General features: G+C 55.3%; 2 protein-coding genes across 5 annotated transcripts; one reads left to right on the plus strand and one right to left on the minus strand.

Moving 5' to 3' along the window:
* The first annotated feature begins 445 nt into the window (after window positions 1–445).
* ZYX (zyxin) lies at window positions 446–9,015 on the plus strand. The gene is made up of 9 exons (XM_070424078.1): window positions 446–1,025; window positions 1,457–1,656; window positions 1,796–1,888; window positions 1,987–2,523; window positions 5,941–6,061; window positions 6,192–6,361; window positions 6,494–6,672; window positions 7,744–7,864; window positions 8,402–9,015. Exons 1-9 carry the CDS (start codon window positions 824–826, stop codon window positions 8,504–8,506), a joined length of 1,728 nt encoding a protein of 575 aa, XP_070280179.1. The 5' UTR covers window positions 446–823; the 3' UTR covers window positions 8,507–9,015.
* Window positions 9,016–9,084: 69 nt separating this feature from the next.
* EPHA1 (EPH receptor A1) lies at window positions 9,085–24,273 on the minus strand. Of its 4 annotated transcripts, none has more exons than XM_070424075.1 (18): window positions 24,132–24,273; window positions 23,131–23,195; window positions 18,486–18,764; window positions 17,302–17,692; window positions 16,922–17,077; window positions 16,317–16,619; window positions 16,057–16,184; window positions 15,690–15,840; window positions 14,959–15,055; window positions 14,658–14,716; window positions 13,714–13,854; window positions 12,412–12,597; window positions 12,183–12,244; window positions 11,855–12,061; window positions 11,531–11,680; window positions 11,062–11,255; window positions 9,506–9,680; window positions 9,085–9,424 (listed from the first exon to the last, which is right to left on the minus strand). In XM_070424075.1, the coding sequence occupies exons 1-18, from the start codon at window positions 24,220–24,222 to the stop codon at window positions 9,233–9,235; spliced, it is 3,027 nt and encodes a 1,008-aa protein (XP_070280176.1). In that variant the 5' UTR covers window positions 24,223–24,273; the 3' UTR covers window positions 9,085–9,232. The 4 variants fall into 4 exon arrangements, with proteins under 4 accessions (XP_070280176.1, XP_070280173.1, XP_070280178.1 ...); XM_070424072.1 differs by having other exon boundaries at window positions 16,317–16,661; XM_070424076.1 differs by having other exon boundaries at window positions 9,263–9,424; window positions 9,506–9,661; window positions 16,317–16,661.
* Window positions 24,274–24,512: the final 239 nt, after the last annotated feature.

Below are 24,512 nucleotides of genomic sequence, written 5' to 3' on the forward strand. Positions count from 1 at the left end.
CCATGAGGTGCGTACACACACACACACACACACACACGCCCGCCCACCCAGGTCACGCAAGGGCCTGGGTGGCGGGTGTGGGAAGGGAGAACGCCCACTCACCATCTCCGTCCACCCTGGAGCCCAGTTTTATCCTAGTCTTGCCAATCCCCGGATAGGATCTGGGGCGCGGGGCTGGCAGCGGTGTGGGGAGGTGGCGGGCGCAGGTAGCGGAGGCCGGGAGAGGAGGGGGCTGAGTCGGGGTGAAGCGCAAAGGGGCTGCTTCGGCACCTCGGAGACACCCTACTGACCTCGCCGGCATATCCCGGAGTGGGGACGGTGAGTCAGACCTCGGGCACCGCGGGTCGGGCCTGGAGGGGGGCAAGTCAGGAAATGACATCAGAGACTTGTGCACGGGGAGGGGTGGTCCTCGGCGGGCCGAGCGGCGGGGGCGGGGGCCGGGGCGGGAGGACCTTGACGGAGGCTGTGGCCCGGGGGCAAGACCTGGGCCCCTTCCTGGGGGAGTTTCCTGCCGCGTCGGCCCTCCCGCTCTCCCCGCCCCCCTCTCCGGGCCGCTCCTTGTATGGTCTGGGCGCCGCGCTCTCCCCGCCCCTCCCTCCTCCCCCTGCTCCGCGTCCCTCCCCCGCCAGGATAGAGGCGGCTCCGGACCGGGACGCAGAGTCCGCGGACACGGCTTCCCAGGCGGCCACGGGGACGCGGCGCGCACGCTCCGGCCCGCGGTGAGGAGCGGGGAGCCGCACGCGGGGAGGGCACGCGGGGACGCCCTCCGCCCGGCTTGGCGCCGCAGAACCCGGCCCCCCACGCCCAGCAGCCCGGCCTGGCCATGGCGGCCCCCCGCCCGTCTCCCGCGATCTCGGTCTCGGCTCCGGCTTTTTACGCCCCGCAGAAGAAGTTCGCCCCGGTGGTGGCCCCGAAGCCCAAAGTGAATCCTTTCCGGCCCGGGGACAGCGAGCCTCTGCCGGCCGCCGGGGCCCAGCGCGCACAGATGGGCCGGGTGGGCGAGATCCCGCCGCCGCCCCCGGAAGGTATGCGGCCGGGCTGGGGGCTGGTCTAGGGCGGGCGCCGCGCTGGGGGCAGTGGCTTCGGGGTTGGGGGTGTTTGGAAAGGTTGCGGCGGAGGGGGCTGGGCGCAGCCACCCTGTCCCGAGCAGATGTTCTTACCTCATCGCGGAGCTCGTGGCTGGGAGCCAGGGCTCCTGGGACCGGTCCAAGTCCCCGCCTGGGGGTGGGAGGTGGGAATGTGGGGCACGAATCTTGCCTCCGGGTCCGTTTTCCGAAGTGTAACGGGAGCTGCACCGCTCCTGCGCGGAGCCCCCATGCTCTCCCGTTTCCTTCCCGCGCGCTCCGGGACCCTTGAGAGTTCTTGGCTGAGGGGTTAGGACTGTGGAAGGAGGGGAACTTAGGGAATGGGGTAGAGGGGCGCCTGCTGACTGCCCTCTTTCTCCTTCCTACCCCAGACCTTCCCTTACCACCTCCTCCCCTCCTTGGGGATGGCGAGGACACGGAGGGCACCCTGGGAGGTGCCTTCCCGCCTCCCCCTCCCCCGATCGAGGAGCCTTTTCCCCCTGCACCTCTGGAGGAGGAGATCTTCCCTTCCCCACCGCCTCCACTGGAAGAGGAGGGGGGCCCTGAAGCTTCCATCCCGCTCCCACCACAGGTACGGGGTCTGGGAGGGGCAGCTAAACCGGGACATCCCCCCCCCAAGGAGAGGAGGGTCCTTTCTGACCTCCTCCGCACCTCCCCCTTGATGGGGGAATGGAGGGCTGGGATGGGTGTTCTGACCCTTGACCTTCTAGCCTAGGGAGAAGGTGAGCAGTATTGATCTGGAGATAGACTCTTTGTCCTCACTGCTGGATGACATGACCAGGAATGATCCCTTCAAAGCCCGGGTAAGGAACTGGAGAGGAGGAAAGGAGTGGGGACAGAACTGGGGAGGGCTGCACCCTCCTCCAACCACACTTCTCTCCCCCTACCCCTCCCCTTGCAGGTATCATCTGGATATGTACCCCCACCTGTCTCCACTCCATTCATTTCCAAGACCAGTACTAAGCCTGCAGCTGCAGGCACAGCACCCCTGCCTCCTTGGAAGGCCCCTTCTAGCTCCCAGCCTGTGTCCCAGGCTCAGGCTCAGCCTCCGAGCCAGGCACAGTTCCATGTGCAGCCCCAACCCCAGCCCCAGGCCAAGCCTCAGGTCCAGCTCCATGTCCAGTCCCAGCCCCAGCCCCAGCCCCAGCCTGTGCCTTTGGCTAACAGTCAGCCTCGAGGTCCCCCAGCCCCACCTCCAGCCCCTAAGTTTTCTCCAGTGGCTCCCAAGTTTACTCCTGTGGCTCCCAAGTTCAGCCCTGGTGCCCCAGGTGGACCTGGGCCACAGCCCAATCAAAAGTTAGGGCCCCCTCAAGCTTCCTCTTCCACTGGCACAGGCTCCCCTCAGGCCCCCAGCTTCACCTATGCTCAGCAGCGGGAGAAGCCCCGCGTGCAGGAGAAGCAGCACCCAGTGCCCACACCGGCTCAAAATCAAAACCAGGTGAGGCAGGGTGGGAGGACCAGGCTGAGACATGGGTGCTGGGGACAGGGGATAAGTCAGGAGCCAGAGAAGAGGGCAAAGATGAGTGGGTGGGGATGGTGGGATAGGAGTTTCCAGCCTCTAGGGTTGGACTGGTGGGGGGCTGGGTGTGGCCTGATTGGGAGTGGGAGCAGCACAGGCTCTGAATTAGGCGGAGGGTTTGGTGGACCATCCCTTCCCCCTTCCCCAGTATGTTAGAGGGGAGGATGACCTCATCACCAGTCCCACCCTGGTTCTTCCCCCTTCTTGGATTCTTGAGTTAATCTCTCTTTCTCTGAGCACTCTCACTGCCTGGGGGTGATAAGAGTGGCTGCACTGGCTGAGCCAGCATCTGCTGTGTGCCAGGCACTGTGCTCTGTGCTCAGGGTGGAAGAGATCTCTCAAAGAGGTTAAGCCTGAGGGAGTCAGCTGGACCTGGGATAGAATTCCCAGCTCCCATCTCACAAAATCCCAGGCAAGTGAGGTGAACTTTGAGCCTGTTTCTGTCCTTGAAATAACATTATCCACCCTATACAATGGTTGTGAAGATCAAGGGGGCTAACGCATAGAACGTGCTGAGGGTCTTTATCTAACACATGAGTGCCCCAAATTGAAAAATTCGCATTCCCACCTTTTAGTTCAGGAGACGAGAGCGTCTTAGTTGAAGGGACCCTGATGGTCATCTAGTCCAACCAGCGACAGAGTAAACGGACAGCAGGAGTGTCTGTCTCTGTGTGTGCAGGCACGGATGGGGCAGGAGGAGATGCCAAGGACCCATAAGTTGTGCAGAATTCTATGTTACAGAAGCTCCAAACAGGGAGTCAACATGGGGTGGCCAGTTAAGAAAGGCGTCCTGGTGCTGGTGTGCTCTGAGGGATGGTCGGACTTAAGAATCCAGAGAGGAGAGTGAAGGGCACTGGGGTGGGAATAGCATGAGCAAAACTCAAGGGCACAAATACACCAGAGTGTTTGGAGACTAGAAAGTAGAAGGTTCCTCTGCGAAGTTATAGAGCCACAGAGAGGTAGGTGGGAGCTCGAGGGAGCCAGTCAGATCTGGCAAGTCCTTCATAGCTTTCGAGTAGGTGTGTGAGTGGGTTGGAAGACCTGTGACAGCCATGCCTTTGGAAGCTTTTGGGATAGTGTTTACAGCAGAGGTGTGTACTAGAGGTAGGAGATTAGTGACTTATGAGGGGATAAGAGTTGTCAAAGCAAATGCCTCTAGGACCTGGTAACTGATAAGCAGTTGGGAGAGGAAGGGAAGGGGCAAAAAATGCCTGGGTGTGTCGGGGGGAATGAATGACAGTAATGCTGACAAAATAGAGAAGTCCAGAAGGGGAAATGCTTTGGACAGGAAGAGGAGGGGTCCAGCTGTCAACGTATTGAGCAACAGGCTCCAGGAGGACTTTCCTTCAACTGGAACTTTCACTCAGTTAGAAATGGAGGGCCGGGTTTTAGGAGAGGCCCGGGACTCAAGGTTGTCACAGGGCAGTGGTACTGAAGCAGCCCAGGGTGCTTGCACAGCAGGAGCTGCGGGCCTGGGAGGAACCTGGGTGATGCTCCCGCTTGTTAGGTGGGAGGGGAACAACGGCAGAAAAGGAGGAGCATCATGTTGGGGTGGGATCTTGGGGGACAGATGTGATGGCTGAGGAGACCTTCCATAGGTTTGAGGAGGATGAGGACTATAGGAAGGTCACAGGTTTGACTATTTGGAAGTCACCGAAGGCTGTGGGGTAGTCCATTTCTGCCCTTTGGTGTGGGGACAGTGAAAGGAGTTGTGGACTGCATGGGCGCTGAGGAAACGGAGTTTCCAGAGTGGCCTGCTCTGGAGGGTTGGCAGAGATGGACTAGGGCAGGGCTTGTGTGTGTGTGTGTGTGTGTGGTTTTTCATGTTAGGGGACGGCTCAGGTATGGGTGTGAACCAAGAGGAAGAAGCTGGTGCAGGGGGGTTAGAGGTGCCTGAGAGCAGGGGCTGCTGCTCCATGGAGTCTGGAGGAGAGGAGGTGACGGCCCCCCAGCTGTGGCGTTCCTGGAGAGCAAGGACAGAGTCACCACAGTGTTTCTGTGGAGAAGAGGAACACTGAGGGAGCTCGAGCTGGCCAGCTTCCATCTTCTCAGTCGTGTAGGAGGTGAGGTAATTGGTGAGAGCGAGGGGCTCAGGGGGATGGAAAGGTTTGAAACAGCTGCTGTGGGGAAGGAAGGCCACTGGGAACCCGCAGGAGCCAAAAGCCAGACAGCCGAGCTGCAGGTGACTGGGGCTGAGGTCACCGAGGGCCTGCTGTGTTTTGTGTTTTGTGAACTCACTCTGCAGCCTCTATGCCTACTTCTGTAGCCTGGAGGCAGAAACAGGAAGCGGGTGGTGTGGCCTGGGCTGAGATTGGGCCAGATAAGTGAGGTGGCCCAGGGTGGCTAGAGGGGCTGGGAAAGCCTTGTAGAAATAAGATGGTCATGGGGCCTTCTGTGTGTCTGCATCTCCAGGCAGGCACAGCTCTGGATGCAGAGGGGTGAGGGTGGTGGGGCCCAGGCTGAGGGGGGGAAGGTGGCTGTGGGAGGAGGTACCTGGGAGACTGAGGCTCCAGGTGTTATGGGATTGAAGGCATGGGCAGGCAGAACCTTCAGTGACCACAGTCCTACGTGGACTTCTCCAGTAATAGAAGACCAACCAGCGTTCCTATCAAAGTGTCTCATGGTAATGCTGGTGGTCAGACAGTGCCTGTGGTGCTTCCTCCTGGTACTTGTCGGGGTCCCTGCAGTGCCCCCTAACCTCATCCCACCCCGCTCCCTAAGTTCTCTCAGGATCCCCTAAATAGTGGGATCCCCAGTTGTGGGCTGGCCCTTCTCTGAGGCCTCCAGGGGAGGAAGTGAGGTCAGGAGGAACCCTGGACCTCTGTGGAGGGCTGGGGGCTGGACTGCCGCAGGTAGCTCTGGGGGTTTAACCTGTGATTCCTGCCTGTGTTGTATCCTCACGCTGACAGGGCTGCTCAGCAGCAGGCGGGACGGGTAGGTGTGTGCGTACGTGGGTGCGCAGCCCATCGTGCCGACCTCTCCTGTGGGGGGCCATGTCCGAGCATGCTCTGTGGAGTTGATGCGTGGCCTGGTGTGTTTGGTGCTTCAGTGACCTGAGCTGCTGTGTGCGTGGCCTTCGTCCGCTCAGTCATTCTGGCCTGTCTGTGGCTGCCCAGGGGTGTTTGGGCAAAGGGGGTGGAAGGTCATCCCCTCCCCCTTATTCGAGTGGTGCTAGGGTCTGGGAGGGGTCGTGAGTAGGTTTCAGGGTCAAATCTGAGCATCTGGGAAATGGGAGGGGAGTTAGTCCTTCCTGGAAGAAAGTGGGTAAGCTGGTTGGGGAATGTTCTTGGAGGGGGTGACCCTTTAGAGGGTTTACAGAGAGTGTTGGGGTTTCAGGTGCGCTCCCCTGGGGCCCCAGGACCTCTGACTCTGAAGGAGGTGGAGGAGCTGGAGCAGCTGACCCAGCAGCTCATGCAGGACATGGAGCATCCTCAGAGGCAGAACGTGGCCGTCAGTGGTGAGCCCACCGCCCCCTTGCTGGGATGTCTGTCCCCCGCTTCATTACTGTGCTGGCCACTCCTGTGGCTCCACTCCCTCTTTGAGGGATCAGTTGACTCCTATTTATTTATCTTCTTTGGCCTACCCAGAATCCTGTGGCCGGTGTCACCAGCCCCTGGCACGTGCGCAGCCCGCAGTTCGAGCTCTGGGACAGCTGTTCCACATCACCTGCTTTACCTGCCACCAGTGTGAGCAGCAGCTGCAAGGACAGCAGTTCTACAGCGTGGAGGGAGCACCATATTGTGAGGGCTGCTACACTGTGAGTCAGGTTTGGGTCTGAGGGCCACTCTGGGGCTCAGCAAGGGGTTGGGATGTGGACATGTGGAGACCTACCTTGGCAGCTGGCTGTTGGGTACAGTTCCCTGCCAATCTCCTGCTGCTCCCTCCTCAGGACACCCTGGAGAAGTGCAACACCTGTGGGCAGCCCATCACTGACCGCATGCTGAGGGCCACGGGCAAAGCCTACCACCCTCAGTGCTTCACCTGTGTGGTCTGCGCCTGCCCCCTGGAGGGCACCTCCTTCATTGTGGACCAGGCCAACCGGCCCCACTGCGTCCCTGACTACCACAAGTGAGGACCCACCACTACCTCTGGGCGCTTCTCTGGGGCCAACCATGGTTTGTCTGGGAGCCAGGCTGTCCCTCTGATCCCAAGACAGCTCCAAACCCCTGGTCTGGCTTTCTGGTAACCATGTTCTATCTGTAGATGGCAGGGACGAATTCATGTGGACTAAGCCAGCAGTTCTCAACCTGTGGGTCTCGACCCCTTTGGCGGTCGAACAACCCGTTCACAGGGGTCGCCTAAGACCATCCTGCATATCAGATATTTACATTACGATTCATAACAGTAGCAACATGACAGTTATGAAGTAGCAACGAAAATAATTTTATGGTTGGGTCACAACAAGAGGAACTGTATTTAAAGGGCCAGAAGGTTGAGAACCACTGAAGTCACTAAGCTATCCAGGAGCCTTAGACTTAGGTAGCAAGTCTTGCTCCTGGCCAGTCCCCTGGCCCTTGGCTCACTGAAGCTTCTTCTGGGTTCGGCAACATTTGCTGGAGTGACTTCATTTCACACAGGCCAGGTTGTAGATGTTCCTTTGGAGGTCAGTTGTTAGGAACTCTGGTTCCCTAGAAAGTATTTACAAGGTGGCTACTTTCTCAGGCCAGCAGCAAAATCCTGTAAGGTAGCTAGAGGGCGGTACAGGGACCCCACAGAATCTGGCTCCCACTGCTGTGTTTGAGGTGTGCGTTTTTTAGGATTCCACCTTGAGTGGCCAGGCCTTCATGTCCCTCTGTACCTCCCAGCAGTCGGTCAGAGACACCTGCGTGGTGAGGGGTGGACTAGGGTCAGGGGTCCAGGGATGGGACCAGCAGGGCTCCGCTGGGTGTGCTTTCTGCAGGATGAATGTGATGGGGTGAGGACCTGGTGGCAGTGGGTTTGGGGCAGGTGGGGTTTTGGGAGAGGCAGGTGGCTGGTCTTAGGCCTTTCTGTTGGGCTTCCTCTACCTTGAGATGTGGGAAAGATGGGCAGAGAAGTCTGCCTGTTGCCATGCCACCGCCGTCTGCTCTCCCTGTGCTCTGGTGAGAGCGCGGGTGCCTCTCCCCACACCCTGACTTGTACCGCCTTGCTGCCCTCCAGGCAGTACGCGCCCAGGTGCTCTGTCTGTGCGGAGCCCATCATGCCTGAGCCTGGCCGGGAGGAGACTGTGCGAGTGGTCGCTCTGGACAAGAACTTCCACATGAAGTGCTATAGGTGTGAGGTCAGTGTCCCTGGGGCCTGAGGGCTGGGAGGTGTGGGGACATTCTTCACTGGCCAGGTGGTGAGCAGTGCCAGCCTGCAGTTTTGAGGGTGGTCAGTGGCAGTGCCCAGGCCCACGCAGCCCAGATGCTTTGGTCACTGCAGGAAGGGGGTTGTGGGGTTTCTGTGGGGTCACTTAGTTGCAGATAAACCAAGACAGGAGACTGCGCAGTGGTAGGGAAGGGTGGGTGCTATGCTTTGTGGTGACCAGGCTGGGGTCTCACTGAGACTCAGAAGAAAGGAGAGTCAGAATGGAGTTGAGACATGTGGGAATGGCCCCATATCCTTTATTGGGATGGGTGCAGCTCTATCCACTGCCCATCCTCGTACTGGATGCCTAGGGGACAAAAGTGAAAGTGGGGGATGAATGGGGGTGGGGAGGCATAATGAGGATATCGGCTCAGAGCTATGAAGCACTTGGCCTTGCTAATGTAAAAGTGGGGGTGTGTGGGGTGCACAGGGGCCCTTCCCATCAGGGAGTTCTTCCACTTTCTCCTAGGACTGTGGGAAGGCTCTCTCCATTGAGGCGGACGACAATGGCTGCTTCCCCCTGGATGGCCACGTGCTCTGCCGGAAGTGCCACACTGCCAGAACCCAGACCTGAGTGAGGACTGGCCCCTTCTTCACTGGGAGTTAATTCCCCATCAGCGGACCACCCACACTGAGACCACCCTGCTCCTCCACTGGCCCCGCCCCTGGGTTATTTTTTGTCTAGCCTCTCCCTCCATTCCAAACCCCACCCAGTATCCCAAGGTCCCTGACCCAGGGCCTCAACAGAACCCGGGATGCAGAGTCCCGGTTCTGGCTTTCTAGTCCCCTCTCCCATCCTGCAGGGACCTTTCACCACCCTTCAGATACCCCACCTGAGGGTCGCCAGGTTGAGCGCTGCTGCTTTCACTGCTGCACAAATGCCTCAGCTGCCACCCCAACCCGCCCCCTCACCCCAACCCCCAGCAGCCTCTACTCTGCTTGCTGAGGGCCGAGTCCCCTGAGCCCCAGGGAGGCTGGGCTGGGCTGGGCTGGGCTGACTAGCCTGGACCTGGACGTTCCTACCTGCTACCGTGCTGCCAGGTTGTGGTTACAGCTACAAATAAAAAACCTTGTTTTCCAGAATTCTTAGCAGTTGACTCTTGTGCTACAGATGGAGGAGACTGAGGGATTAAAAAAAACCAGGGGTCCAGGTGAAAATTCAGCTCCTGTTTACTTATAAAAATATATATGTGTGTACCTATATATATATTAAACCCCTCCTCCCAGCACGATGACTTTACTTATACCCCAACCTCCCTTTTGAAAACAAAGAGGCTCCCAGGCTCCAAAGGCAAGTTCCTCAGGGAAGCGTGGGCCGGAGCAGCACCAAGGCCTGGTAGGCTGAGGGAAAGGACTTGAGTGACCCTGGCCCCATCCTTGCTTCCTGAGGACAGGATGCGGGGAGGGGAGGGCTCAGTCCTTGAATCCCTGAATACTGCAAAGAATGCGCTTCTGGTGTCCTGGCAGCGTGATCCCCATCTGCACCAGGTCCCTGTGGTCAAGGAAAGGGGTTCGTGAGTATGCGGGCTCAAACCCCAGCAACCCTCCCCTGCCGGGTCCCCAGGGTCCTCACTCGGCCGTCAGGTCCAGTACACACTCCATGGTGTCCAGCCCAGCTGAGCGGAAGTTCAGAATGTAGCGTTTCATGCGAATGGACTCCAGCCACTCGGGGACGCTTCGATAGGGGATCCCGTCTGAGCCGCTCAAGCTGGGCAGGCGAAGGGTTACCCTGTGGGATGGGATGGGGACTACCTCAGTCATGTGAGGGGCGGGGAGGGCTGTCTTCTTTCCTGAAACCTGGGCCTAGCCTGTGAGCATCTGGGGCCAGCATTCAAATTGGTGTCTGGGCACAGAGATTATCTAGACTTTGTGGATTAGCCAGGCCATTGTCTGTGAACCCATTTCCTGGCCTGTTTCCTGGTGCACTCACAGCAGAGGGCAGGCTGACAGTAATGGGGGAGGTGGCAGCCCCGAAAAGTTCTAACACAAGGTTACCATCAGCCCATCTCCACTGGAGTGGCCAGTTCTGGGAATGTATCAACTAGCCCAGCTGAGAAGGAGCAGAGGCCTGGACCCGGGTGTGGTCCTGCCTCCAGGGTGGCCCCTGAGTTCTGGGAGCAGCCCTGATGGCCACCTCCAACCTTGGCTGTTACTCTTGCACTCTGACACCCGCAATACAATGAGTGTTCCTGTACGAAAGCCAGCCAGAGCCAAAAACCATTAGCAAAGTAAATCTACTGGGGGAAACATATCCAACATTCCAGAAAGATTAGCACATGCAGTCTCCAGTGTACGAGGGAGTTGTGCTCCAAAAGATAGTTGCAAAAGTTGGAACTTGGAGCACATTTTCTCCCAGAAACAAGGTTATATATGGTGGTTTGATACAGAGGCCAGTATGCCAGGGCTGGTTTACCCGATAAAGCATGTGAAGTCCGGCCTTGCCCGTCTCCCCCACCTTCCCTGGCCCCACCAGTTCCTTCTCTACATCCTGCCAATGTTTTTAGTAAAATGCAATTCTGACCATGTTCCTCTCATTGGCAGTTTTTAAAAAACTGGTCAGTAGTTCTCTGTGCTCAGGATAAAGTCCAAATTTCTTAGTGGAGCTTGTACTGACCTTCCTTGTATTAACCCTCCTACCTCTCCAACTTCATCTCTGACCACTATTCCTGAACTGGGTGCTGTTGTCACCCTACATTATTTGCAATCAGCCCACCCACAGCTCCCCAAACCCATGCTTGGCACATGATCTGGGAGTCTTTCCAGACCCCACAAGGCTGCCCTTCGCAGTTAGGAAACTCAGTCTACTGTCCATCACTTAACAGATTCTGTCTTCCCCACCCCAATCTAAGTGACCAAGCTCCCTGGAGCAGGTGTCAGGTGTAAGCCCTGCTTATATTTGCTTCCCATCTCACTGTTTGCTTCCTGTCTTCTATCAAACTACAGCTGTCAAGGCTGGGACCAAATCTTCATCAAGGTGGCCACTCCCCCGGGTTGCACACTGCGGTTATGCCTCCTATGCTGGACTCTGTCCGGAGGTTTGCAGGCCCAGCACTTGGTGGATGTGGCTGAATCCCCGTTTTCATTCTAGATCTGCCCTCTAAATCCCTTTGTCCTCCCCAGCGTGGTTACTTGGGATCAAAGTTGGCCATGGTCCGCAGGGTGTGGGGGGTGTTCAGCAATCGCTCCAACTGTGTCTTTAGCTGGTGGAAGTGGGGCCGATGGTCACAGTTGTAGGCCCAGCAGTTCTTCATTAGTTCATAGAGAGCAGCAGGGCAATCCACAGGAGGGGGCAGCCGGTACCCATCCTTAATGCTCTGCATTACCTACAGCAAGGGAGAGGCGAGGGAGGCCCGAGGTAGGAAGCTAACCTGGCAGCCCTTAAGAAATCTCTGTTCATGCAAGATCATTGCAAAGGAGCCTCTAACCTCCCTCATCCTCACCCCTGAGCACTAGTAAGAACAGGGTGTGAGGCAAAGGGGACCAGAGGGGACAGAAGTGCAGAAAAACTGTGGGTGAGGAAGAAGAAATAAGGATATGTGCAGGAAGAGCCATAGGGGGATTTGGAGAGAAGACCACTGTGAGGAGTACCCTGGCTCACCTCCTGATTGCTCATCTCCCCATAGGGCTTGTCCCCAAAGCTCAGCACCTCCCACATCACAATCCCAAAGCTCCACACATCACTGGCTGTGGAGAAGATCCGATCGGCAATGGCTTCAGGTGCTGTCCAACGGATGGGGATCTTTCCTCCCTAATAGGGCATGTTGGACAGAAAAGAGATATGTTTCAGGGCATGGAGGATGGCCACCATGAAGTCATTGTGTCCATAGGAGCACGCGTCCTGTATTTGTTGTAGAGGAGTGCCTATATGCATAGCATAAAATAGTGTGTGCAAATGTGTATACGGTGAATAAAGGGCTCTCACCTGAGTTTCGTAGGTACCATCCTTGTTGTCCAGGAGACGGGTAAGGCCAAAGTCAGACACCTTGCAGCACAGGTTCTGACTCACTAAGATATTCCTGGCTGCCAGGTCCCGGTGGACATAATTGTGGTCACTGAGGTAGGTCATACCAGATGCAATGCCCAGCAGCATGGCCACCAACTGTGCAGGGACCAGCTGGTCCTCCCGCTCCTGCAGCAGGGTGAAGGGGCGGGTTAGGGAATGGGCAGGGTTGCTTCTTCCCAGACCAGGAGTCAATACCCAGGGCTTCATGGTGCACCCCCCTTCCCAGCTGGTCCTCTGCCCTCCTCACCCTCAGGAAGGCATCCAGGGCTCCATTCTCCATAAACTCCGTGATGATCATGATGGGTTTTCCTGAGACACAAAGCAGGTCACCATGGAAGCCTTCATCCCCATCTCCACCCAAAACCACCAGAACCAGATTTTCTACCCTTGGCAAAACAGCTTCCCTCCACTTCCTGTGACCTCACCCCCCCCTTACCCTCCCCTCAACCCCCACTCCTGGAGACCAATCCTCATACTCTTTGTCACAACGCCTTCGAGGTGCAGAATGTGCGGGTGGTTAAACTGGCCCATGATTGTTGCCTCTCGAAGGAAGTTCCACCACTGGCCGTCTGGAGACGTGTTCTTCAAGGTCTTAATGGCCACCGTCTTGCAGTCCTGGCTGGGGATTCTCAGGGTCCCTTGATACACTTCCCCAAACTCTCCTGGGTGGAAAAAGAAATAGGATCATGGCCCAGTGCACTATCAGGGGGATGGATGACATCCTCTAGTCCCCCAGCTCTCTTTTCTTCTCTGGATCAGAAACCTGGTATGCCCTTTCTGGGACAAGGGCTAGGCTATACAGTGGGGCCTTGACTTACGAGTGTCCTGACTAACGAGTTTTTCGAGATACGAGCCGTCTCTCGGCCAATTTTTTGCTTTGAGTTGCGAGCTAAAATTCGGGTTACGAGCCAGCTTCAGATACCCCACCGCTAGTTGGCGCAGCGAACGTCACAGTGAACGCCACAACATCAGCCCAACATCACGTGTCTCACTCGTTCACTCTTTGATTTGACATACGAGTAATTTGAGTTACGAGCTTCGTCACGGAACGAATTAAACTTGTAAGTCAAGGCCCCACTGTACTTCCTAGGGAAGGAGACAGGAGTCCAGGACAGAAGTACATTTCTATAACCTGTTCAGCTAACCCACTGTCTCCTGGGTGAGCACGGTTCTTGGAGAACAGTAGGTGCTCTGTAAAGGCTGGGTCAGTGGGCGCTGTGCTGTGGTACTGGGGTGTGTTCATCAAGGGCAGAGCACAAGTGACCAGAGAGGCTGCCCATTGCCACTCTCTTCCACGAGTTCCTCTGGACAAGCTTGGCTGGCGTGGCCACACAATCAGCAAGGACACTGCCAAGCTTTGTTCTCTGCTCAGTTCCATTTCCCCTGGTGACTCAAGGGATCAGGGCAGCCCAAGGACACTGGGCCTTGTTGGGGTAGAATGTGGGGTGAGGGAGGCTCTGAACCTCTCCCATGTTTGGGAACCATCTGAGAAGAGTCTGATCCTGGACACAGTGACTCCCCTATCGACAAGGATGATGTGTCTAATGATCTTTATGAAAAGCTCCATAACCACAGAGGCGGGCTGTGTATGAGGTGGGGCTATTCCAGGACACTCAGTAAGGGGGCTGTACGTGACCACAGCAGTTCAAGAAGACAGGGTCGGGCAGAGAGGAACTCTTGGGAGCTCTGGGGCCAGAGGAGAGGCCAGCGGGGCTCTGCAGGGAAGGCCAGAAGGAAGTGGCTCTGTGCTGCCACCCAGAGGAAACAGCAGAGCTCACCTCCCCCTATGACAGTGTCCACGATCAGCCAGGCTGGATCCAGCTCCTGGGTGAAGTCCAGGGCCCCCCGGGCAGGGTCCTCATACGTCGTCATGGGTTCCGCCAGGAGGTCCACGTAAGGCTTCAGCCTCTGCTTGTCCCCTGCGGGGAGAACAGGGAAGGCTTGGCCACAGGAGCACCAACTGCAGGGCTAAGGCGTAATGGGGGGAGGGGCTGGCAGCAGACCTCGGACTTCTCATTCTTCTTGTTCCCTGAGGAGTCCTGTTTTGGCTGAAGTGGGAGAAAGTCTCTATCCTCAGCAAGGAAGCCTCCACAGCCAGCTTTTCTTCCTCCTGTCTATGCGCAAAGCTCCTGTGTCCTTGCCCTCTGAGGCCCAGAGCAGCGGGCCAGAACCCAGACCCAAGAGTGTTCACGGCCTCAAGTGCCCCAGCCTTCCCCTGGCTCATTGACCCAGGCTTCACATGCCTTCCTCCTCGCCCCGGCTTGGCCCCTGCTTGCCATGCTCCTGCAATCACTCACACCTCGTTCACATTCCCAGGCAGACCTCACTCCCACCCCACTACTTGGATGGACTGCTGACCCCCCTATTTGGAGACACCTAATGAGGTGACCAGCAGGAAGCCCATATGCCTTGGAGGACTTCAGGGAGCCTGTCAAGCAATCCCATTTCCGCCCAGCCTCAGCCCAGACCAGGGTGGGGGAGGCTGCCTAGAGCCAGGGTATTGGTACAGTGGCACCAACAGCTAACAGGTAATTGCACAGAGCCTCTGGGGCACCATCAGTACAAAGTTAATTAACCAAAGTTAATTAGGTAGCAAAACACAAGAAGCCTAAAGACAATAGAGCTCACTTGTGCCCCCAGAATTGGGTTCCTCGGTTCTATCCCGACATATATGCCAGTGCGCGCGCGCACACACACGTGCACGCAGCTGCTCCTAGCTCACCTCTGTTCACATTGGTGACACAATCAAGCTGCCTCTGCTGCTGTAGTTGTCGACGTTTCCTGTGGGTGGGGGTGGGGGTGTGGACAGTTTATTCAGGGACAGTTTATTTAGTTCTACCATCTACATTCGGGGGCCCAATGGCCTTGGCTGAGTTTTCCCCAGAGTGCAGGGTGCAGGGTGAAGGTGAGGGCACAGTGGAGCTTTGGTATTAGGGGGTGGGAGGGTCATTGGGGCTGCATTCAAGGCCTTCTGACCAGACAAGGGACCCAGGATGGTGGCTGGGGAGGGGCAGGAGTAGCACCTGGAACGGAAGACAAAGATCCCGAGCAGCAGTCCCACGCCCAGCAGCATCCCGAAGATGATGGCCACGATCTCGCCTCCAGTCAGGCCCCTGGAAACTGGGGCACACAGGTGAGGAAGTCTGGGGGTCAGAGTCCACGGGGATGAAGGAGACCAGAGGGGCAAGCCCGGGGAGACAGGTGTGTGAGAGAGAGCGCGCGCGCGCAGAAAGGGCTGCCCTCAGGGGTCTGGCTTGGGCTGCCTGCGGCTGGGCACTCGCTGAGCCTTTAGGACAGCGGTTCTCAACCTGTGGGTCGCGACCCCTTTGGGGGTCGAACGACCCTTTCACAGGGGTCGCCTAAGACTATCGGAAAACACGTATATAATTACATATTGTTTTTGTGATTAATCACTATGATTTAATTATGTTCAATTTGTAACAATGAAATTGGGGGTCTCACCACAACATGAGGAACTGTATTAAAGGGTCGCGGCATTAGGAAGGTTGAGAACCACTGCTTCAGGAGATCTGAGGGTGCTGTGTCAGAAGTATCCAGAGTCGGAAGGTGTGTGTGCGATCACCATGGGAGGGGGCTGGTGTGAGTCTCCCCTGAAGTAGCTTCTGCGTGAGTGTGGAGCTTGTGTGCACACGCGTGTGCGTAGAGAGAGGAAGGGTCACTGACTGGAACAGGGTCCCAGAAGCCTCCCTGGGACGACAGGTGTTTGGAGCAGAACAAAGGATAAGCCACTCACCTGGTGGGCTGGTCCGAAACTCATGGTCAGGAGAGAAAGGGCCAGGGCCCAGCGGGGTCAACATTCGGACCCTGATGATGTACGTGGTGTCTGGCTGCAGTTCGGTCAGCAGGGCCCTGGGTTCTGATACCATCTGGTACCATTCTTCATCCTGTGGGTGAGGGACTCATGTTGACTGGGCTGGGTGGAGCCAGACATGGTGGAGGTGAAGGGCGGTCTTGGGAGCACATGGGGAAGGGGAGGGTTGGTAAATAGTCTTGGCAGGGCTCTGTGTAGGTTTTTGTCCCAAGAGAGCCATCCTGCACCTCAGGCTAGAGTGTTGGGGTGTGCAGGGCATGGACATGGAGACTCTCAGCTGTGTCCTCACCTGGTTCAGCACGTGTAGTTCATAGGTCAGGTTCCCGCCAGGGCTTCGGGGTCGGGACCCCGCCCAGGTCAGCTCCAGCTGCCTGGGCTCCTTCCTCACCAGCCTCAGGGACAGGCCTGGTGGTGACTCTATAAGTCCAGAGGGTGCCAGCGCATTTGGAAGGAAAGAGGAAATAACTCTAGGAGCTGTTCAATGGCTTCCTGCCCCTCCATGTGCTCTTGCGGTTTCCTCTGGGGCCAACCCCTCCCCAGGCCCCTCACCTGTGTGCCCCATGTGGACGCTGAGCCAGGCACTGGCGGGTTTGGAGCTGCCCAACCCTGACACTCCATTGTGGGCTTCAACGTGAAAGGTGTAGTTGGCATAGGGTTCAAGGCCCTCGACGCGCACAGCAGGCATGGTGAGCTCGCTGGCCCCGGGGGAGAAGCGCACATTTCCCGCACAGGGCTGGCAGGGGGCTTCGCCTTGCACTGCTCCCCGACACTGAGAACACCCCACGCTGTATCTCACATCCTGGCGCCCCCCCATATCTGCTGGGGGTGCCCAATGCAGGGAGAGCTGAGTCTCTGAAACAGAGAAGCTCAGGTTTTGAGGGACTGAGGGGGGACCTGTGGAAGAAGAGGGGCCATCAGTAGGAGCCCAAGCTGCTGACTCCCCACCACCCCAATTCTTGAAGTCCTCCGAAGGCCACCAGGAAATTTTACTCTGGCTCTGCTTTCTCCCAGAAGGAGCAGGGGCAGGGGAGAGTCTTGCAGTGACTGGTTCAGTGCCCAGTACCTGATCAGCTCTGGGCAATTCTAGCCTAACCTGGGCTGAGCAAGGGTCCCGCACCTCCTCACAGATGGCCAGGCCCTGCGCCAGGACTCACGTGTGCACGCCGCCTGTGGGCCCTCCCCGGGGGCTCGGTAATGGCCGCTCTCACAGGTACAGAAGGTGGCCCCCTCAGACTCGGCCATGCTGTGTTGGGGGCACTTGAGACAATGGGGTGAGTCCACATTTGCCCGGTAGGAGCCACTTGGGCAGGCTGGAGAGAGAATGCACAGAGCTGCGGTTGTTCCATGTTTTTATAGGTAGAATCGCACCCTTCCCCCATCCCTGTAGTGGAAACACCCCTGCACGTGTCTCTCTGGGGCCCTCAGACACTCACTCAGTTAAATAATCTCTTTCCCTCCCTCCCTTGGCAACTTGGACACTGTCTCCCTCCCCCAAGTCCCTGCAGGTTGTCACCACCTCCTTGAGTCTCCTTACCATGGCATCTCTCTCCGCCTTCCTCATAGCCAGGCTCACAGTGGCACCTCCCCACTGGCACCAACCACTCGCCTTCAGAGCTGCAGTGCATGCGGGGTGCTCCTGAGGGGCTGGCCTGGGCGTGGGGCAAGCAGGTCCCCGCCACTTCTACCAACTTGGCAGGTCTAGGCAGAGTGTCAGGGAACAGGGCTAAGCCATGCACAGCCTCAGGGCAGCGCAGGTAGAACACCCGTACGGACACCAGGGTCATGCAGGCCCCCGGGTTTTGGAAAGCGAGGTAGAGGCCGCGGCCGGTCAGGAGGCCCAGGGAGCAGCGCTCGGTGTTCATTTTCACCAAGCGTGATGCAAGGTCTCGAATGGTGAAGCTCTCGTCTGCAGCCACCGTGGTGACCTGGGAAAAAGGTGGGGGCAGAGGGGAACAATCTCACAAGAATGATCCTCTGAGGCAGGATGAATAACCATCCCCGTCTAACCGCTGAGGAGACCAAGGCTAGGAGAGGTTCGAGACCTTGCTGAGACCACACAGCTGGGTTTGGAAGCTAGGCAGCGGGGCTACAGCTCATGTAACTTCCACTATTTGAAGTTGTGGCCCCACCTCAGTGGCAAAGGGGTGATCAGGTATAAAGTGTGTCAGGACTAATTTAGTACTAAAAACAAAGTTTACAGCATCACCTCTTTAGGAAACAAATGTGAGCACATCCTATAATCATATGCTCCTAACCCTTCCGCACTTCAGCATATTTTTTTGAGTAGGAAAGGAAGGGGTGACACGAGAGAGAGCCTGCAGAGGACTGTCTTCCTACACTACTCTAACAATACTCATGGGGATGGGGCGTGCAACGACGTCGTGAAACACCTCTCCCCTGCCTCCACCATGCTGTTATCTTAGTGGATGCCTGCAAAGCCTCTGCAATCGACGAGGCTGGCACTATGATCATTATGTTAAGACAAGGAAACCAAAGCTCAGAGAAGTTAAGTAATGCACCCAAAATCGGGACACAGCAGAAAAGGCACTCAAATCCAGTTCCTCCAAACTCTAGTCCCACCGTCTTTTCAATTATCTGACACCTAGACCCTCTTCCTGTTTCTGGCACCTTCTCTTTTTCTTAGCTGAGTGGGTACATGGAAAGGAGGGAGGCAGGGAGCAGGGTCAGGACCGAAATGGCACTGAGGAGTGAAAGTACCTTCTGGAACATGGGCCGTCGGAGCTGAACGCCCACGTCCTGGTCACTCTCCATGTACAGAAGGTTGAAGGTCTCCTTGCAGCCCAGAGGCCCGGCTTCCCCGAAACTCTTACAGTCCCGCATGGTGAACTGAAGCTCCACGAAGACTTGAAAATCCTCCTCCCCCCGGTAGATCCAATTGGAACGAAGCCAGTGGTCAGTGTCTCCTCCTCCTTGTACTGCGCAGTCTTGGAACATGTAGAGGGGTGTCCCATTCAGCATCTGCTGCATCTTGCTCCACTGACAGAGGCAAGTCAAAGTCACATTCCCAGTCATCATCTGCTCCCCAAACCCCCATTTTCTAGAGCTGACGGTGGGGAGGTCAGTGTCAAAGTCCCCCAGGTTCATGCTATTTGTCCTGCCTGTTCCCCACCCCTCATCCCCAGGACAGTAGGTTAAGTATTAGGGTCGTGGATTTATTTGGATATAGGACAGGCAATACAATACCCCTTTTACCTCCCTAGCCAGCCATTGTCCCTTCTGTTAGCCCACCCCAGGTGCAAGTGTCTGAACACTAATTTTGACCTATTTCATCAGTAGAGCTGTAAAGTACCGCAAGGACAGACTTTTATAGCAAAAGCTTATTCACAAAACCTTTCTGCCGACTTAGAGAGCAAGAGGCAGCAAAGAACTCTTCTGTCGCCCTGGCTGGTTTGGCTCAGTGGATGGAGCGTCGGCCTGTGGACTGGAGGGTCCCAGGTTCGATTCCAGCCAAGGGCATGTACCTTGGTTGCGGGCACATCCCAGTAGGGGGTGTGCAGGAGGCAGCTGATCAATGTTTCTCTCTCATTGATGTTTCTAACTCTCTATCTCTCTCTCCCTTCCTCTCTGTAAAAATCAATAAAATATATTTTTTTAAAAAAGAACTCTTCTGTATAAGGGAATCTCTGCCCTCGCTGGTGTGGCTCAGTTGGTTGATGTACTAAAGAGTCACCAGTTCAATTCCCAGTCAGGGCACATGCCCAGATTGCAGCTTGATCCCTGCTGGGGAACGTGCAGGAGGCAGGTGTTCTGTTTCTCTCTCACATCGATCTCTCTCTCTCCCTTTCTCTCTCTCTAAAGAAAAAAATCAAAAACATATTTTAAAAAACAATAAAAATAAGGGAATCTCACCCCTTCCAACATGTGTTCCAGGAATGGCCACCATTGAAATCAGCAACTAAGACATCCTCCCCCCTTAATTTCTTTTACATTAAAATAATTTTTAAACTTTGTTAATAATGGCTAGTTCTAGTATCATGCTTCCCATGGGCTAGTCACAGTTGTAAGCACCTCCAATGAGGAAACTGAGTCACAGCCCAGTTAAATGACTTGCCCAAGGCACTCAGCTATTATGAGGCAGAGCTGGGATGCGGACCCAGGCCCTCTAGGCTTCTGAGTTTATGCTATTAATTATTATGTCTTTATGTGATTATTATAAAAAGTCAAAGGATGAAAATTAGCATATATTAAAAAGTGAAAGTTCTACCCTCTATTCACCCCACTGCCAGAGGAAGCCACTCTTAACAATTTGGAGTAAAACTTCACAATTTTCAGTACCTCACAAGCATGTGAACTCTCGGCCGCGGGTTTGAATGCTTGTGTCTGAATGTTTTACTATGTGTGTACGTGTTCAACATAAATGTGGCTTTTTTAAAAAACATACATGTGTTATTCTGTAAGCTGCTTTTTGTTTTTTGAAAAATGTTCACATGAGTATATATAGATCTACCTAATTCTTTTTAGCAATCCATAAAATAATTGTCCATTGTGTAGATGTACCAGAATTTATTTAACCATTCGCCTATGGTTGCACATTTAAGTAGCTTCTAGGGTTTTGTTTTGTTTTTTAGTAACCATGTGCAGATTTCTATCAAAACTCTATAGAACTGCTGTATCAAAGGGTAAACACATTTCACAAGATAGTGCCAAACTGTCCTCCAAAAAGACTTTATCAGTTTATACTTCCACCAACAATGCCTGAGGGCTCATTTCTCCAAAGCTCATCAACACTAGATATTAATAATTTTCTTACTTTTGGCCAATCTTATGGACAGGACACAGCTTCTTGCCATTTTAATTTACATTTCTTTGAGAAGTTATACATTTCTCTTTTATTCACTGGCTATTTGTATTTTTAAGCAATTATCTGTTGCCTGATATTCTACTGTTTTATTTATGTATTTATAATGAAATTAATTGGGGTGATCTATTATTATCTTTTGAGTGTTCATTTGGATGAATTTTTAAAAAATATTACAGGCATTAATCATTTTCTTGAAATGCATGTTTCAAATAGTTTCTCCCTGTCTGTCACGCCACTTTACTTTGCTAATAGTATCTTTGATGTTGACATTGTTTAACATTTTACTATAATAACATCTATAATCTTTCCCTTTATGATTTTGGAGTTGTGTTTGTTTGGGAAGCTCTCCCATTCCAAACTTATAAAGATATTCTATATTTTCTCCTAATAATTTTGTAGGTTTGGTTTTTAGGTCTAGATTTTAATCTCCCTAGAATCTATTATTTTTTTGTGTATAGTGTGAAGTGGAGATGTAATTTTGCCTTCTTTATTTTAACTATAGACAAACAATTGTCATTTTATTGATGATTTTATACTTTCCACATTGATTTGCAATTCCAAGGTTATCATACTAAAATCTCATCTATGTGGACTTGTTTTTTGAACTTTCTATTCTGTCCCATTGACCTGAGTATCCTTGTGCAATCACACATGCTTTCATTATAGTTGCTGTATAGTATGTTCTGGTGTTTAGGCAAGTCTCCCATTTCATTATTCTTTCTTTAAAATAAATATTAGCTATTTGTAAGTATTCCCCCTGCTGTGTGCATGTAAGAAATAAACTCCAAAAATCTGTATTTTGGTTGAAACCCCTTATTTTATAGGGAAGAGACTACGAGGCCCTTACCTGAGAGAGTTCACTTTCCCAAGGGCTTTCACTCCATTATAAAGCCTGGGCATTCATGGCTACTCTCAGCTCTGGGAAAAGGCAAGAAACTAGGAATTTGGGATGGCGTGGGGCAGGAGCAGAGTTTTGCATTATGCTAGGTAATTCACAGATTGGGCAAGGGGTGTCGAAGCACTGAAGCTGGGCCGATAGAAGGCACCCAGAGCCTGTTTGTAAGAGGCAGCTGTGATGAGGAAGCCAAGTGTAAGGCATGCATGTGGTGGAGGGCAGGTGGGAGGGTGGTGGGTGGTTAATGCGCAGCTCATTAGCTCGCCTGCAGCTGGAGCCAGGAGAAGCAGATGTTCCCAGCTGTAACTCGCCTCTCCCAGTTCCAGCGGTGAGCGGAGCAAGAGGGAGAAACAGCTGCCCAGGATCAGCCACGAGGATCCTTTCACTTATCACTCAGGCACTGCTGGCTGCTACGTGGGTACATTCTGGGGAGCCTGGACCTCAGTGTGTGTTTTGAAAAGATGAGAAGTAGGAGAGAGGACAAGCAAGACAGTGGGAGTGTGTAACCGCTGCTGTCTTCTTGCCCTCCTGGTGCTGTTTAGCCTGAGCTTCGAAAGGCACCTGGCTTCCCTCTGGCCCAATTAGGGAAGAGTTATTTGGGTGGAGGTGGCAGGGGCACAGCGAAGGCCCGTGGGAGCCAGCAGGTGGACCTGTAGCCCTCATTGTGGAGTGATTAGCTGGTTTATGAGATGAGGCGCCTATTAGGGTTGGCCTAATCCAGGATTTTCCAAGCAGCCCCTCCTGTAGGATACATTATGGTTTAGACTATTAATTCTAATTACAGGCTACTCTGTGGGAGAGCTGAGATTGAGCCAGGACCCTAGGACCCAGAGGGAAAGAATGCAAGTCACACCAACCCCAGAAACAGAGGCCGATTCCTACTGGACTAGGAAAGGGAAAAGGGGGTACCCAGAGAACAGGGTTTAGGACCAGAGGGAAGAGAGACCTAAGGTGAGAGTCCGGGAAGCTGAGGCAACTGGGCTGGCTTCCCACGGTTCCAGAGGGACAGGTTTGCAGAGAGGCCAAAAGGTGTTCTGCTCACTGGGTTTTAGGAATATCCAAGGGACCTGGAGCAGACTTAAACAGCTGGAATGCATGGTGTGCCTGCACTGGGGAGGATGGAGGAAGTACCACAGACTCTGGGACTTTTACTGAGGCAGCTTCCAATTTTGGGGAGTCACAGACCCATTGAAGAATGTGATGAAAACTCTGGTTCTCCTCTCCAGAAAAAAACATCCACACACATACACAATTTTACCCCTTGGAACCTATCTGTGCAACTCCATAGGGATGAATGGACCTCAGTTGAGGATACTTCTCTGTTTTGTCTTAAACTTCAGCCATCCCCAGGATGGTCCTGTTTCTCCCCAGGTGGTCCTCAGAGGTATTCAGCACCCCCACATCCCCCACTGGGGCAGGGAGGGGAGGAGCCAGGCATTGAAGCATTCTCCATGGGGTGAAGCCTGACGCCCCCCCTCCTTTTCCCATTCAAAAGGCTCTCTGAGTCATCTTCCCTCCCCCTCCCAGAGGAGACACTTCCAGTTTTTCCTGCTCTTTTCTCTGTTCCTCCACCCACCTCTCCACCCCATTTCCCACTGGCCCTCAGCCTTGAGACATCCTAAGGCCTTCCCTCCCCTGACACTTACCCCATCCTCGGGATCCAGCAGCCAGCCCAACTCTCCCTGTGCGGTGCTCGTGTCCATCAGAGTGACTGAAGGTGGGGAGGAAAGAGGCCTGTCACCTCGGGGAGGAGGCCCCACAAGTGCAGCACACATTCCTCATTCTGGGCCCCCAGCCCCCAGGCTCCCACACCCTGTGTCTAACAGTATGGACTTCCTGAGGCTTAGGGGAGTGAAGAGCCCCAGGGAGAAGAGCCGGTTGTCCTTGAGAGTGTGACAGGAGGAAGGCGAAGTGGGACAAGGGTTGGAGGGCTGGATCTTTGACCCAAGTCAAGGCAGGAAGCATTGGGAAGAACTGCTACAGACGACTTGCACCCTCTCACTCAGCGGGGGAGCCATCGGCTGCAGATGGAAGGGTGCATGGGTGAGACAGTTGCTCAGCCCCTGGGGGGTCATGAGTGGGGAAAGGGAACCTCAGAGGTGGTTCCTGGGTAGGAGGCTCCCACCACTGGCAAAGGGTCTGCTCTGCTTGTGACTGGGGTTGTGGAGTGGGGTACAAGGCACAGCTCTGAGTTTAGGAAGTTGGGGGAGCAGGGCTGGAAGACGTGACCGCCCTACACCCCGAATTCCAACCCTCCCCCCAGCCGCAGGTCTCTCTGTCGCCCGGCTGAGGTTGACAATAAGGCGACTTCCCATCTCTGGGTTGGGCAACTGAGGCTGGGACTGTCTGGGCACAAGCGCCCCCTCCCCTTCTCCCCGCATTGCTGGGGTGGGGGTCTGGACGCTGCTCCTCGCACCCCACCCCCAGGCGCAAACTGCTGCCCAGCCGGGGGCGGGGATGACTGGCCCGTGAAAGCAGCTGTTTGGGGTCAAAGACCAAAGATCGGCCTGGCCAGTCGATGCCCTGGCGGCCGATTAAACGGGAGCGCTGGAGAGGGGCGCGCGGAGAGGCCTCCTGAGGAATGCCGGCTCCGGGAGGAGGGTGCCAGCCGGGCCAGGGGAGGGGGGACAGGGCCGGGGGTCTGTACCTTCCTTGGCGCGCGCCCCCGGGGGCAGCGGGGTGCAGAGCAGCAGCAGCAGCAGCAGCAGCCCGAGCCCCAGGGGCCAGCGCCACTCCATGGCGCGGGGCCGGGACCCGGGACAGTGGCCCGCACGGCTGGCCCAGGTCGCGAGGACTGAGCGAGCCAAACAGGCCCGGAGGGGGGGGGGGGCGGGGGCGGGGGCGGGGGCGGTGCTGGGGGCGGGGCCCCGGCCTCACCTGGATCACCTTCTTAAAGGGACAGTAGGGCAGGAAGGAAACTTGTTAGACAGGTAATAAACTTCAAAAACCGGAGGCGTCTTGACTGGAATGAGACCGCCGGCGCCGCCTAGTGGGTGGGATTAGGCATGGACTAACCCAGGCCTGATTC

Source organism: Myotis yumanensis, unplaced genomic scaffold (genome assembly GCF_028538775.1).
Source record: "Myotis yumanensis isolate MYYU_CA2020_CCGP unplaced genomic scaffold, mMyoYum1.0.hap1 SCAF_9, whole genome shotgun sequence".
NCBI lineage: Eukaryota > Metazoa > Chordata > Mammalia > Chiroptera > Vespertilionidae > Myotis > Myotis yumanensis.